We start from the raw sequence: 17,500 nt of genomic DNA on the forward strand, positions 1-17,500 counted from the left end.
AATTAAGAGTTATTTGGACACTAGGAGAACATATTCTAAGTAACACAGACTTAATTAAGAGTTATTTGGACACTAAGGGAACATATTGTAAGTAACACAGACTTAATTAAGAGTTATTTGGACACTAGGGTAACATATTGACTTAATTTAGAGTTATTTGGACACTAGGGGAACATATTCTAAGTAACACAGACTTAATTAAGAGTTATTTGGACACTAGGGGAACATATTGTAAGTAACACAGACTTAATTTAGAGTTATTTGGACACTAGTGGAACATATTGACTTAATTTAGAGTTATTTGGACACTAGGGGAACATATTGACTTAATTAAGAGTTATTTGGACACTAGGGGAACATATTCTAAGTAACACAGACTTAATTTACAGTTATTTGGACACTAGGGGAACATATTGTAAGTTAAAAAAAGACTTAATTTAGAGTTATTTGGACACTAGGGGAACATATTGACTTAATTTAGAGTTATTTGGACACTAGGGGAACATATTCTTAGTAACACAGACTTAATTAAGAGTTATTTGGACACTAGGGGAACATATTGTAAGTAACACAGACTTAATTAAGATTTATTTGGACACTAGGGGAACATATTCTAAGTAACACAGACTTAATTTACAGTTATTTGGACACTAGGGGAACATATTGTAAGTAAAAAAAAAGGCTTAATTTACAGTTATTTGGACACTAAGGGAACATATTGTAAGTAAAAAAAAAGGCTTACTTTAGAGTTATTTGGACACTAGGGGACCATATTGTGGGGAACATATTGACTTAATTTAGAGTTATTTGGACACTAGGGGAACATATTCTAAGTAACACAGACTTAAATAAGAGTTATTTGGACACTAGGGGAACATATTCTAAGTAACACAGACTTAATTTACAGTTATTTGGACACTAGGGGAACATATTCTTAGTAACACAGACTTAATTAAGAGTTATTTGGACACTAGGGGAACATATTGTAAGTAACACAGACTTAATTAAGAGTTATTTGGACACTAGGGGAACATATTGTAAGTAACACAGACTTAATTAAGAGTTATTTGGACACTAGGGGAACATATTGTAAGTAACACAGACTTAATTTAGAGTTATTTGGACACTAGGGGAACATATTGTAAGTAACACAGACTTAATTAAGAGTTATTTGGACACTAGGGGAACATATTGTAAGTAACACAGACTTAATTTAGAGTTATTTGGACACTAGGGGAACATATTCTAAGTAACACAGACTTAATTAAGAGTTATTTGGACACTAGGGGAACATATTCTAAGTAACACAGACTTAATTTACAGTTATTTGGACACTAGGGGAACATATTCTAAGTAACACAGACTTAATTAAGAGTTATTTGGACACTAGGGGAACATATTCTAAGTAACACAGACTTAATTAAGAGTTATTTGGACACTAGGGGAACATATTGTAAGTAAAAAAAGACTTAATTTAGAGTTATTTGGACACTAGGGGAACATATTGACTTAATTTAAAGTTATTTGGACATTAGGGGAACATATTCTAAGTAACACAGACTTAATTAAGAGTCATTTGGACACTAGGGGAACATATTCTAAGTTAAAAAAAAGGCTTAATTTAGAGTTATTTGGACACTAGGGGAACATATTGACTTAATTTAGAGTTATTTGGACACTAGGGGAACATATTCTAAGTAACACAGACTTAATTTAGAGTTATTTGGACACTAGGGGAACATATTGTAAGTAAAAAAAGACTTAATTTAGAGTTATTTGGACACTAGGGGAACATATTGACTTAATTTAGAGTTATTTGGACACTAGGGGAACATATTGTAAGTAACCCAGACTTAATTTAGAGTTATTTGGACACTAGGGGAACATATTCTAAGTAACACAGACTTAATTAAGAGTTATTTGGACACTAGGAGAACATATTCTAAGTAACACAGACTTAATTAAGAGTTATTTGGACACTAGGGGAACATATTCTAAGTAACACAGACTTAATTAAGAGTTATTTGGACACTAGGGGAACATATTGTAAGTTAAAAAAAAGACTTAATTTAGAGTTATTTGGACACTAGGGGAACATATTGACTTAATTTAGAGTTATTTGGACACTAGGGGAACATATTGTAAGTAACACAGACTTAATTTAGATTTATTTGGACACTAGGGGAACATATTGTAAGTTAAAAAAGACTTAATTTAGAGTTATTTGGACACTAGGGGAACATATTCTAAGTAACACAGACTTAATTAAGAGTTATTTGGACACTAGGGGAACATATTGTAAGTAACACAGACTTAATTTAGAGTTATTTGGACACTAGGGGAACATATTCTAAGTAACACAGACTTGATTTAGAGTTATTTGGACACTGGGGAACATATTCTAAGTAACACAGACTTAATTAAGAGTTATTTGGACACTAGGGGAACATATTGACTTAATTTAGAGTTATTTGGACACTAGGGGAACATATTGACTTAATTTAGAGTTATTTGGACACTAGGGGAACATATTGACTTAATTTAGAGTTATTTGGACACTAGGGGAACATATTGTAAGTAACACAGACCTAATTTAGAGTTATTTGGACACTAGGGGAACATATTGTAAGTAACACAGACTTAATTTAGAGTTTTTTGGACACTAGGGGAACATATTGTAAGTAACACAGACTTAATTAAGAGTTATTTGGACACTAGGAGAACATATTCTAAGTAACACAGACTTAATTAAGAGTTATTTGGACACTAGGGGAACATATTCTAAGTAAAAAAAGGCTTAATTTAGAGTTATTTGGACACTAGGGGAACATATTGACTTAATTTAGAGTTATTTGGACACTAGGGGAACATATTCTAAGTAACACAGACTTACTTAAGAGTTACTTGGACACTAGGGGAACATATTGTAAGTTAAAAAAGACTTAATTTAGAGTTATTTGGACACTAGGGGAACATATTGTAAGTTAAAAAAGACTTAATTTAGAGTTATTTGGACACTAGGGGAACATATTGACTTAATTTAGAGTTATTTGGACACTAGGGGAACATATTGTAAGTAACACAGACTTAATTTAGAGTTATTTGGACACTAGGGGAACATATTGTAAGTAACACAGACTTAATTTAGAGTTATTTGGACACTAGGGGAACATATTGTAAGTTAAAAAAGACTTAATTTAGAGTTATTTGGACACTAGGGGAACATATTGACTTAATTTAGAGTTATTTGGACACTAGGGGAACATATTGACTTAATTTAGAGTTATTTGGACACTAGGGGAACATATTGTAAGTAACACAGGCCTAATTTAGAGTTATTTGGACACTAGGGGAACATATTGTAAGTAACACAGACTTAATTTAGAGTTATTTGGACACTAGGGGAACATATTGTAAGTAACACAGACTTAATTAAGAGTTATTTGGACACTAGGAGAACATATTCTAAGTAACACAGACTTAATTAAGAGTTATTTGGACACTAGGGGAACATATTCTAAGTAAAAAAAGGCTTAATTTAGAGTTATTTGGACACTAGGGGAACATATTGACTTAATTTAGAGTTATTTGGACACTAGGGGAACATATTCTAAGTAACACAGACTTACTTAAGAGTTACTTGGACACTAGGGGAACATATTGTAAGTTAAAAAAGACTTAATTTAGAGTTATTTGGACACTAGGGGAACATATTGTAAGTTAAAAAAGACTTAATTTAGAGTTATTTGGACACTAGGGGAACATATTGACTTAATTTAGAGTTATTTGGACACTAGGGGAACATATTGTAAGTAACACAGACTTAATTTAGAGTTATTTGGACACTAGGGGAACATATTGTAAGTAACACAGACTTAATTTAGAGTTATTTGGACACTAGGGGAACATATTGTAAGTTAAAAAAGACTTAATTTAGAGTTATTTGGACACTAGGGGAACATATTGACTTAATTTAGAGTTATTTGGACACTAGGGGAACATATTGTAAGTAACCCAGACTTAATTTAGAGTTATTTGGACACTAGGGGAACATATTCTAAGTAACACAGACTTAATTAAGAGTTATTTGGACACTAGGAGAACATATTCTAAGTAACACAGACTTAATTAAGAGTTATTTGGACACTAGGGGAACATATTCTAAGTAACACAGACTTAATTAAGAGTTATTTGGACACTAGGGGAACATATTGTAAGTTAAAAAAAAGACTTAATTTAGAGTTATTTGGACACTAGGGGAACATATTGACTTAATTTAGAGTTATTTGGACACTAGGGGAACATATTGTAAGTAACACAGACTTAATTTAGAGTTATTTGGACACTAGGGGAACATATTGTAAGTAACACAGACTTAATTTAGAGTTATTTGGACACTAGGGGAACATATTCTAAGTAACAAAGACTTAATTTAGAGTTATTTGGACACTAGGGGAACATATTGTAAGTAACACAGACTTAATTTAGAGTTATTTGGACACTAGGGGAACATATTGTAAGTAACACAGACTTAATTTAGAGTTATTTGGACACTAGGGGAACATATTGTAAGTAACACAGACTTAATTTAGAGTTATTTGGACACTAGGGGAACATATTGTAAGTAACACAGACTTAATTTAGAGTTATTTGGACACTAGGGGAACATATTCTAAGTAACACAGACTTAATTAAGAGTTATTTGGACACTAGGGGAACATATTGTAAGTAACACAGACTTAATTTAGAGTTATTTGGACACTAGGGGAACATATTCTAAGTAAAAAAAAAGGCTTAATTTAGTTATTTGGACACTAGGGGAACATATTCTAAGTAACACAGACTTAAGTCTTTGTTACTTACAATATGTTCCCCTAGTGTCCAAATAACTCTAAATTAAGTGAATATGTTCCCCTAGTGTCCAAATAACTCTAAATTAAGTCTTTGTTTCTTACAATATGTTCCCCTAGTGTCCAAATAACTCTAAATTAAGTCTTTGTTACTTACAATATGTTCCCCTAGTGTCGAAATAACTCTAAATTAAGTGTGTGTTACTTGCAATATGTTCCTCGTACTAAAGTGCTACCAATTTTTTTATCTTGATGGATTGAAAATTAATCTCAGGATTCTAAGAACATTACTGTCATATTGAGTAAAAAAAACACATTTTTGTGTTTGCGAACCTTACAAGAGTCTATGTTCCTAGTAAAAGTCACACATTATTTAAGGCATTATTAGACATGTTGCATGTTTTGTTTAGGAGTTATGTTTAAATAACTTCAACGTTGTGTTTTGTGTTGTAGAATATTGGTTGGGAAATGACCAAAATTCAATGGTCAAATCTACGTCAGAACCCGACATTGATTAAACGTCGTCGAAAAGCATGTTGTTTCAACGTTGTATTTGTGTTGATTGGTTGGGAAATGACCAAAATTCAATGGTCAAATCTACGTCGCATCCTGACGTTGATTAAATGTTGTCAAAAATCATGTAGTTTCAACGTTGTACAGGTATTTGTGGCGTGGAATATTGGTTGGGAAATGACCGAATTTAAATGGTCAAATCAACTTCGCATCCTGACGTTGAATAAACGTCATAAAGCATGTTGTTTCAACGTTGTATTCGTGTTGATTGGTTGGGAAATTACCAAAATTCAATGGTCAAATCTACGTCGCATCCTGACGTTGATTAAATGTTGTCAAAAATCATGTAGTTTCAACGTTGTACAGGTATTTGTGGCGTGGAATATTGGTTGGGAAATTACCGAATTTAAATGGTCAAATCAACGTCGCATCCTGACGTTGAATAAACGTCATAAAACATGTTGTTTCAACGTTGTATTTGTGTTGATTGGTTGGGAAATGACCAAAATTTCAATGGTCAAATCAACGTCAGAACCTAACATTGATTAAATGTTGTCAAAAAGCATGTTGTTTCAACGTTGCATTTGTGTTGTTGAATATTGGTTGGGAAATTACCAAAATTCAATGGTCAAATCAACGTCACAACCTGACGTTGAATAACCGTCGTCAAAAAGCTTTGTTGTTTCAACGTTGTATTTGTGTTGATTGGTTGGAAAATGACCAAAATTCAACGGTCAAATCAACGTCACAACCCAAAAAAATGCATTTTGTGTTTGCGAACCTTACAAGAGTCTATGTTCCTAGTAATACTCACAAAGATACATTATTACAGGCATTATTAGACATGTCGCATGTTTTGTTTAGGAGTTATGTTTAAATAACTAAATAATAAATAGTTATACTCCAACATTATCACATAATTCATTCAGTAAATATAAATAAGGACAAATAAAGTATATACATTATTAACCGCAACAAGTAATTATAAAAAAAAACAACAACAACATTATGATTTGTACAATGTGCTATTTTTAAACAAAGAAAACAATCTGAAGTTGTCTTTATTTTGAAGTTATCGTGCCGTGATTTCACCAGTTGGGAGTAGATAGTTCTCCATGTGACCCCCGGTCTAAAATGACTTTGACACCCCCTGCTTAACATTTTCGCAGTTGACAGAAGGCTCCCCTGAAGTAAATAGACCGCCTTAGTACTAATCAGTAAATATTTGATGAACAAAAGACCTTCTCATCCTACCCCAAATCAGATGCTCTGTCAGGTGATTCCGGTTTGTTTTGGTCATGTGACCTTCCCTCCCAACATCTGATTTCATCCCGTCTTTGATTCCACTCCAGCTCTTCTGTTTTTCACCAGACGTGAGACGGCTGTGGCTACCGCAAAAAAAAAACAAAAAAAAAACACACAACCTGATTTCTGGAGGCGCTTATCTCGGGGGCCAGTTGGCATTCCGGCGGTGGTGCCGTGCCAACGCAAACGTAGCGGGGAGGGGAGGGGAGGGGAGGGGAGGGTGGTGTGGAACAAGTGATGTGAGGGCCGGAAGAAGACCAATGTGGCATCATGAGATTGCCTACATGTGATCTGTGTGCTTGCTGCTGAAGACTTTGGTGTGGCCTTTGAAGGCAAAGCTGGTGGGCAGACTTTATACCGGGGGTCACCCGTCAGGCACGGGACATTGATACAACGTTGATGTCCTTCAAAACAACGTTGGAAAATAGTTGTATTAGTATATTGAGACAACGTTGTGTTTGTGTTGATTGGTTACACTGAATTTTTTCCACTGATTTTTTTCCCACTGAATTGTTATACACTGAATTATTTTTCACTGAATTTTTATACACTGATTTTTTTTGACACTGAAATTTTATACACTGATTTTTTTTTACACTGAATTATTTTACACTGAATTTGTATACACTGATTTTTTTTTACACTGAATTTGTATACACTAATTTTATTACACTGAATGTTTATACACTGAAATTGTATACATTGATTTTTTTTTCACTCATTTTTTTTTGCACTGAATTTTTTATACACTGAATTATTTTACACTGAATTTTAATGGACTGATTTTTTTTTTACACTGATTTTTTTACACTGAATTTTTATACACTGATTTTTTTACGCTGAAGTTTTGTACACTGAATTTTTTTAACTGATTTTTTACACTGATTATTTTTACACTGCATTTTTATACACCGATTTTTTTACACTGATTTCTTTACACTGATTTTTTTCCACTTAATTTTTTCCACTGATTTTTGAATTTGTATACACTGAATTGTTATACACTGAATTATTATACACTTAATTTTCATACACTTATTTGTTTTACACTGAATTTTTATACACTAATTTTATTACACTGAATGTCTATACACTGAATTTTTTTACACTTAATTTTTTTACACTGAATTTTTATACACTGAAATATTTTACACTGAATTTTAATGGATTGATTTTTTTGACACTGATTTTTTGACACTGATTTTTTTTATACCCTGAATTTTTATACACTAATTTTATTACACTGACTGTTTATACACTGATTTTTTTTCCACTGATTTTTTTTCCACTGAATTTTTATACACTGAATTTTAATGGATTGATTTTTTGGACACTTGTTTTTTTACACTGAATTTTTATACAGTGATATTTTTTTTACGCTGAAATCTTATACACTGAATTTTTTACACTGATTTTTTTTTACGCTGAATTATTTTACACTGAATTTTCATACATTGATTTTTTTACACAGATTTTTTTTACACTGAATTTTTATACACTAATTTTATTACACTGAATGTTTATACACTGAATTTTTTTACACTTAATTTTTTTACACTGAATTTTTATACACTGAAATATTTTACACTGAATTTTAATGGATTGATTTTTTTGACACTGATTTTTTTTATGCCCTGAATTTTTATACACTAATTTTATTACACTGAATGTTTATACACTGATTTTTTTTCCACTGAATTTTTTTTCCACTGAATTTTTATACACTGAATTATAAATGGACTGATTTTTTGGACACTGATTTTTTTACACTGAATTTTTATACACTTTTTTTTTTTTACGCTGAAATCTTATACACTGAATTTTTACACATTGATTTTTTTACACTGATTTTTTTTACACTGAATTTTTATACACTGATTTTATTACACTGAATGTTTATACACTGAATTTTTTTCCACTTAATTTTTATACACTGAATTATTTTACACTGAAATTTAATGTACTGATTTTCTTCACACTGATTTTTTATACCCTGAATTTTTATACACTAATTTTATTATACTGAATGTTTATACACTGATTTTTTTTCCCACTGAAATATTTTACACTGAATGTTTATACACTGAATTTTTTTCCACTTAATTTTTATACACTGAATTATTTTACACTGAAATTGAATATACTGATTTTTTTGACACTGATTTTTTATACCCTGAATTTTTATACACTAATTTTATTACACTGAATGTTTATACACTGATTTTTTTTCCACTGAAATATTTTACACCGAATGTTTATACACTGAATTTTTTTCCACTTAATTTTTATACACTGAATTATTTTACACTGAAATTGAATATACTGATTTTTTTTACACTGATTTTTTATACCCTGAATTTTTATACACAAATTTTATTACACTGAGTGTTTATACACTGATTTTTTTTTCCACTGATTTTTTTTTCCACTGAATTATTTTACACTGAATTTTGATGGACTGATTTTTTGACACGGATTTTTTTACACTGAATTTTTATACACTGATATTTTTTTTACACTGAAATCTTATACACTGAATTTTTTTCACTGATTTTTTTTACACTGGATTTTTATACACTGCATTATTTTACACTGAATTTTTATACACTTATTTTTGCTACGCTAAACTTTTATACACTGAATTTTTTACACTGATTTTTTCACACAACATTTTTTTTACACTGATTTTTTTCCACACTGAAATGTTATACACTGAATTTTTACGCACTGATTTTTACTTTTTTTTACTCTGAATTTTAGAACACTGAATATATTTGTTTATGAAATTATCAACACAATTTGATGCAAGGAAAAATCCAAACGCAAAAAAATATTCCGTTACATAAATTCAGTGTCGATAAAAAGCTTTTCGTAACAAAGACAGAAATCAACCTCTAAAGATATGTGTCAAGGCAATATATGTTTTAACGATGTTACATTTGTTGTTTTGCACTAAACAAAAATGAATATTGAACAACACACGTTCTTGCAGTGGACTTTGACGTGAGGACAACTGGAGAGTTATTCCTCTCACGCTGGACCGCTAACATCCATAAAAACTGTCCAGTCTGAGAGTGTGCATGCCTGCATGTTGCACCATCAACACAACGTGTGCATGCGTGCATGTTGCACCATCAACACACCGTGTGCATGTCTGCATGTTGCACCATCAACACAACGTGTGCATGCCTGCATGTTGCACCATCAACACACCGTGTGCATGCCTGCATGTTGCACCATCAACACACCGTGTGCATGCCTGCATGTTGCACCATCAACACACCGTGTGCATGCGTGCATGTTGCACCATCAACGTTGTCACCGTGCATCTCTGGCTGTCACCAAACCACGTTATTATTTACCAAACCACCGCATGGCTAATTTCCTCTATGAGGCAGATTACAGTGTCGGTCCTTGGGGGCCTAAAATAGAAATGGCAAGGAAGGCGGCGAGGTCACGGAGGGTGACGGGAGTTACGCCACGTAGCACGTGTCAGCCATTGTCTGCAGCACAGTGGATATGTGCTGAATGTGCTGGATTTGGAAGCCTTAAATGGCCAGGAGATGAACTCAGGAAGTGTAAATAAGAACATTCACCCCCCCCCCACCCCCCCTCTATTTTTTGTTTTTTGTAACGTTCTTAGCTGCCGTCTAGTTTGATCATATATTGCTGCCTTTGCACCTGTCAATGTTTACTTCTGTATGCACATTAAATCAACAAAAAAAAATCCTGACTTTGGAGCAATGTTCACGGACTCTAGTATTTGGCTCTCTGTTCGATGCAATGGTTTTCTGTATTGGGACCATTATTTCGGTCCTAACTTGTTCACACCTCCTCATATGGAAGCTACTTTTCCTTGTTGATGCCTCAAGAAGGGTAGAAATACAAGAACACACACACACACACACACATTCATGTATTTCGTACCTTCTGGAGACGTGAGAAAAAAGCCTCCCTCTTCAGGACCAGCCTTTCTAGATATATAAAGAAGTGTATTTACAACATTAATAATATATACATACTATGTAAATATAAAAAAAGCTTGTTGTGAAAAATGAGTTGGAATTTCACAAGAAAAAGGTCACAATTTCACAAGAAAAACTTGGAATTTTGGCAGTGTTATAATAAAAGTCGTCATTTTACTCGACGCAAGTCGACATTTTACAAAGAAAAAACGGAACATTTGCGCGATGGCATGATAAAAGTTGGAATTTTACTCGATAACAGTCGCAATTTTACAAGAAAAGCTTAACATTTTGACAATTTTATGAAAAGAGTCGTCATTTTACTCGACCAAAGTCACAATTTTATAAGAAAACTTTAAAAATGTTGGCAATATTGTAAAAAAAAAAATCGTCATTTTACTTAAAAAAATGTCACCATTTTACAAGAACAACAGAAAAATTGGCAATTTTTGTGATAAAAGTCAGAATTTTATATGACAAATGTCACCGTTTTGCAGTAAAAAGTAATAATTTTGCATTAAAAAATTTATAATTTTACGAGAAAATATTGCAATATTACAGAAACAGAAAGAATATGAGAAATTGTTCCCAATTTTATAAGAAAAAAGTTGACACATTGTGAGAAAAAGACTGCTTTTACTTATTTTTTAAAAATGTTTGTGTGTAATTACTTTTTAATCTTCATTGTTTACTTCAAGTTATTACAGTATGTCTCAATATACATATTTATTGTATTTTTTTAAATAAATTTTGGCCAAAGGGGGCGCATTTCAATGTCTTACACACACTTGTTATTTCATATGTTGGCCAGAGGGGGAGCACTTCAAATTTCTTATGCACACTTGTTATTTCATATGTTGACCAGAGGGGGAGCACTTTTAAAAGCGACACACAGTCAATTTGAAAAAAATCCCTCCTTTTTTGGGACCACCCTCATTTTGATAGATTTCACCACCAGGGGGTGCAAATGACATCTCTATTTTTTTGGTTTTTGTAACGTGCTTAGCTGCCGTCTTGTTTTATCATATATTGCTGCCTTTGCACCTGTCAATGTTTACTTTTGTATGCACATTAAATCAACAACAAAAAATCCTGACTTTGGAGCAATGTTCACGGACTCTAGTATTCGGCTCTCTGTTCGATGCAATGGTTTTCTGTATTGGGACCATTATTTCGGTCCTAACTTGTTCACACCTCCTCATATGGAAGCTACTTTTCCTTACTTTGGTTGTAATTTTACTCGACCAAAGTCACAATTTTATAAGAAAACTTTAAAAATGTTGGCAATATTGTAGAAAAAAAGTCGTCATTTTACTTAAAAAAATGTCACCATTTTACAAGAACAACAGAAAAATTGGCAATTTTTGTGATAAAAGTCAGAATTTTATATGACAAATGTCGCCATTCTGCATTTAAAAGTAATAATTTTACATTAAAAAATGTATAATTTTACGAGAAAATATTGCAATATTACAGAAACAGAAAGAATATGAGAAATTGTTCCCAATTTTATAAGGAAAAAGTCGACACATTGTGAGAAAAAGACTGCTTTTACTTATTTTTAAAAAATGTTTGTGTGTAATTACTTTTTAATCTTCATTATTTACTTCAAGTTATTACAGTATGTCTCAATATACATATTTATTGTATTTTTTTTAATTAATTTTGGCCAAAGGGGGCGCATTTCAATGTCTTACACACACTTGTTATTTCATATGTTGGCCAGAGGGGGAGCACTTCAAATTTTTACACACACTTGTTATTTCATATGTTGACCAGAGGGGGAGCACTTTTAAAGGCGACACACAGTCAATTTGAAAAAAAATCCCTCCTTTTTTGGGCCCACCCTCATTTTGATAGATTTCGCCACCAGGGGGTGCAAATGAGATCTCTATTTTTTTGTTTTTTGTAACGTGCTTAGCTGCCGTCTTGTTTTATCAAATATCGCTGCCTTTGCACCTGTCAATGTTTACTTTTGTATGCACATTAAATCAACAACAAAAAATCCTGACTTTGGAGCAATGTTCACGGACTCTAGTATTTGGCTCTCTGTTAGATGCAATGTTATTGGGACCATTATTTCGGTCCTAACTTGTTCACACCCTCATATGGAAGGTAATTTTCCTTGTTGATGTCTCAAGAAGGGTAAAAATACAAGAACACACACACACACACACACACGTGTGTGTTTTCTATACTTGAACATGGGCAAGTATAGCATGGCAGACGGCCTCGCCCTATAGCTTATTCTCAGCTGCCGTCTGCCCTCTGAGCTCTACCACATACCTCACTTACCCCCCAAACCACCTGTTCACAAGCACAAATCTCACATTATGTACATACCCCAAAACCAGTGAAGTTGTCACGTTGTGTAAATGGTAAATAAAATGCGATCCCTCAGGCGGTACTGCGTCAAAAAGCGACATCAGTGTGTAAAAGATATCACCACATGGGCTCAGGAACACTTCAGAAAACCACTGTCAGTAACTACAGTTTGTTGTTACATCTGTAAGTGCAAGTTAAAACTCTACTGTGCAAAGCGAACGCCATTTATCAACAACACCCGGAAACGCCGCCGGCTTCGCTGGGCCCCGAGATTTAACATTTGTTTTCATATTTCATATTTAACATTGAACATTTAGATTTAACGTTCACATTTACCAATTATATTTAACATTTAATTTAGATTCAACATTAATATTAAACATTTAGATTTAAAAAATGATATCCACCATTTAATTTGTACCTCAAAGGTGAATAGATTTAGCTAACTGTGAGAAAAGTAATATAAATGTGAGAAAAGTAAGCTAAATATTCAACATTTAGATTTAACGTTCATATTAAATATTTTTATTGAACAATTAGATTTAACATTTAGATCTAATGTTGAGAATTAAATTTAACATGTAGATTTAGCGTCAACATTTATATTCAAAATATATTTATATTTATATTTGAAATTATATTTAACATTTATATTCCACATTCATGTTAAACCTTTATATTGAACTATTAGATTCAACATTTAGATTGAATATTCATATTTAACATTGAGATTTAACATTTGTTTTCATATTTCATATTTAACATTGAACATTTAGATTTAACGTTCACATTTACCAATTATATTTAACATTTAATTTAGATTCAACATTAATATTAAACATTTAGATTTAAAAAATGATATCCACCATTTAATTTGTACCTCAAAGGTGAACAGATTTAGCTAACTGTGAGAAAAGTAATATAAATGTGAAAAAAGTAAGCTAAATATTAAACATTTAGATTTAACGTTCATATTAAATACTTATATTGAACAATTAGATTTAACATTTAGATCAAATGTTGAGAATTAAATTTAACATATAGATTTAGCTTCAACATTTATATTCAAAATATATTTATATTTAACATTATATTTAACATTTAAATTCCACAATTAGATTCAACGTTCATATTAAACCTTTATATCGAACAATTAGATTCAACACTTAGATTTAAGATTTATATTAAACATTTATATTGAACAATTAGATTGAATATTCATATTTAACATTTAGATTAAACATTTGTTTTCATATTTCATATTTAACATTGAACATTTAGATTTAACATTCACATTTACCAATTATATTTAACATTTAATTGTGATTCAACACTAATATTAAACATTTAGATTTAAAAAATATATCCACCATTTATTTTTTACCTCAAAGATGAATAGATTTAGCTAACTGTGAGAAAAGTAATATAAATGTGAGAAAAGTAATCTAAATATTCAACATTTAGATTTAACGTTCATATTAAATATATTTATTGAACAATTAGATTCAACACTTAGATCTAATGTTGAGATTTAAATTCAACATAGAGATTTAGCTTCAACATTTATATTCAAAATATATTTATATTTATATTTGAAATTATATTTAACATTTAGATTCCACATTCATGTTAAACCTTCATATTGAACTATTAGATTCAACATTTAGATTGAATATTCATATTTAACATTGAGATTTAACATTTGTTTTCATATTTCATATTTAACATTGAACATTTAGATTTAACATTCACATTTACCAATTATATTTAACATTTAATTTAGATTCAACATTAATATTGAACATTTAGATTTAAAAAAATTATATCCACCATTTATTTTGTACCTTCAAGATGAATAGATTTAGCTAACTGTGAGAAAAATAATAAAAATGTGAGAAAAGTAAGCTAAATATTCAACATTTAGATTTAACGTTCATATTAAATACTTATATTGAACAATTAGATTTAACATTTAGATTTAATGTTGAGATTTAAAATTTAATATATAGATTTAGCTTCAACATTTATATTCAAAATATATTTATATTTATATTTGAAATGATATTTAACATTTAGATTCCACATTCATATTAAACATTTATATTGAACAATTAGATTCAACATTTAGATTGAATATTCATATTTAACATTGAGATTTAACATTTGTTTTCATATTTTATATTTAACTTTGAACATTTAGATTTAACATTCACATTGACCAATTATATTTAACATTTAATTGTGATTCAACACTAATATTAAACATTTAGATTTAAAAAATATATCCACCATTTAATTTTTACCTCAAAAATGAATAGATTTAGCTAACTGTGAGAAAAGTAATATAAATGTGAGAAAAGTTAGCTAAATATTCAACATTTAGATTTAACGTTCATATTAAATATTTTTATTGAACAATTAGATTCAACACTTAGATCTAATGTTGAGATTTAAATTTAATATATAGATTTAGCTTCAACATTTATATTCAAAATATATTTCTATTAATATTTAAAATTATATTTAACATTTAGATTCCACATTCATGTTAAACCTTTATATTGAACTATTAGATTTAACAATTAGATTGAATATTCATATTTAACATTGAGATTTAACATTTGTTTTCATATTTTATATTTAACTTTGAACATTTAGATTTAACATTCACATTGACCAATTATATTTAACATTTAATTTAGATTCAACACTAATATTAAACATTTAGATTTAAAAAATATATTCACCATTTAATTTTTACCTCAAAAATGAATAGATTTAGCTAACTGTGAGAAAATTAATATAAATGTGAGAAAAGTAATCTAAATATTCAACATTTAGATTTAACGTTTATATTAAATACTTATATTGAACAATTAGATTTAACATTTAGATCTAATGTTGAGATTTAAATTTAATATATAGATTTAGCTTCAACATTTATATTCAAAATATATTTATATTTATATTTGAAATTATATTTAACATTTAAATTCCACATTTAGATTCAACATTCATGTTAAACATTTATATTGAACTATTAGCTTCAACATTTAGATTGAATATTCATATTTAACATTTAGATTTAACATTTGTTTTCATATTTTATATTTAACATTTGATTTAGATTCAACATTAATATTAAATATTTAGATTTAAAAAATTATATATATCCACCATTTATTTTGTACCTTAAAGGTGAATACACTTAGCTAACTGTGAGAAAAATAATATAAATGTGAGAAAAGTAAGCTAAATATTCAACATTTAGATTTAACGTTCATATTAAATATTTGTATTGAACAATTAGATTTAACATTTAGATCTAACATTGATATTTAAAATGTACATATATATTTAGCTTCAACATTTATTTTCAAAATATATTTATATTTAACATTATATTTAATACAAATGTGATAAAAGTTAGCTAAATATTAAAAATATATTTAAAAATGTGTGATTTAATTTTTACAAACGTACCCCATTCAGTGGATTATTTTAGTTTATTTCCTCCTCTGTGGCCCTGCGCTTTTATTTTGTAATTTGTTGGCTCATCATAAATATCCACTTATTCAGGTTATTATTGATGTCCTTAAATCCTTCTTATCTTCTTCATAACTTGGCATAAAGATGACCATGACTCAAATCAACGTTTGTCCCCAAGGATGCCGGGTGAGAGGATGACGGTCCGGGGCACGGCAGACGTGGGCCGGTTCCCCGGGGCCGCCCCGCCCACCAGGGTGGAGCTGTCCATTCAGAAGGTGGGGGAAAAGAAACCGGAGGAGAGCGCTTGCTGCCGCTGGTGGAGGAAAATGTGCCCGTGCTGTTGCTGCAAGAGGAACACCACCTCCTATGACGTCACGCACACCGTGGAACTGATCAAACCCCCGGCCCTCACCCCGGAGCCCGACGGGCCCAAGCCGATGAACGGGGAATCGAAAGAAACGGAAGGTAATGGAACGATTATTGTAACGTGTGGAGGATTTTTAATTAAATAATTTTTTTTTAACCCCCAGTCATGAAGTTGGGTGTGCGCTCGGTGAATTTGCTGAGCTCAAAAACGGGTGGGAACAGACTGGAGCACCACACCGACCTCTACCACGGGGACCAGCTGATCGTCCGCAGGGGACAAACCTTCCGCTTGGAGCTGGAGCTCAACCGGCCGTTCAGTCCGGACACCGACAAGCTGCACCTGGACCTAAGAACAGGTATGACACAACCATCTTTAGTTTATTTGCTCCTCTTTAGTGCCGCCCTAGTGGCTCCCTGGAGCATTTTCCAAAAAAAGATGTTTGAAAATGGAAAAAGATGGTGGGGAAAAATACAAACAAACGTTTGTTTACATGTAAAATCTCCCACTCCCGTGTCTCATGTTGTCCACCAAATGTTTTATACTGTGCGTGAATGCACAAAGGTGAGCTTTGTTGATTGTTATTGACTTGTTGGAGTGCTAATCAGGCATATTTGTTCAGAGCATGAATTGATTAACATGGACCCCGACTTAAAGAAGTTGAAAGACAAGATATTTAACTGAATTTT

General features: G+C 31.1%; 2 protein-coding genes across 2 annotated transcripts in view; one reads left to right on the plus strand and one right to left on the minus strand.

The window, feature by feature from the left end:
• LOC133665188 (CMRF35-like molecule 8) overlaps positions 1–17,500 on the minus strand; it is a 61,419-nt gene that overhangs the window by 40,565 nt on the left and 3,354 nt on the right. The window contains exon 2 of the mRNA XM_062070428.1: positions 17,055–17,159. The gene's annotated coding sequence lies outside the window, so the exon portion shown is untranslated. The remainder of the gene's footprint in view (positions 1–17,054; positions 17,160–17,500) is intronic.
• Positions 1–17,500, plus strand: part of tgm1l1 (transglutaminase 1 like 1) — a 45,850-nt gene that overhangs the window by 718 nt on the left and 27,632 nt on the right. Inside the window, exons 2-3 of the mRNA XM_062070425.1 lie at positions 16,626–16,912; positions 16,978–17,169. Coding sequence (XP_061926409.1) covers positions 16,627–16,912; positions 16,978–17,169 — 478 coding nt within the window. The 5' untranslated portion in view covers position 16,626. The remainder of the gene's footprint in view (positions 1–16,625; positions 16,913–16,977; positions 17,170–17,500) is intronic.

This window comes from Entelurus aequoreus, linkage group LG14 (assembly GCF_033978785.1).
Source record: "Entelurus aequoreus isolate RoL-2023_Sb linkage group LG14, RoL_Eaeq_v1.1, whole genome shotgun sequence".
NCBI lineage: Eukaryota > Metazoa > Chordata > Actinopteri > Syngnathiformes > Syngnathidae > Entelurus > Entelurus aequoreus.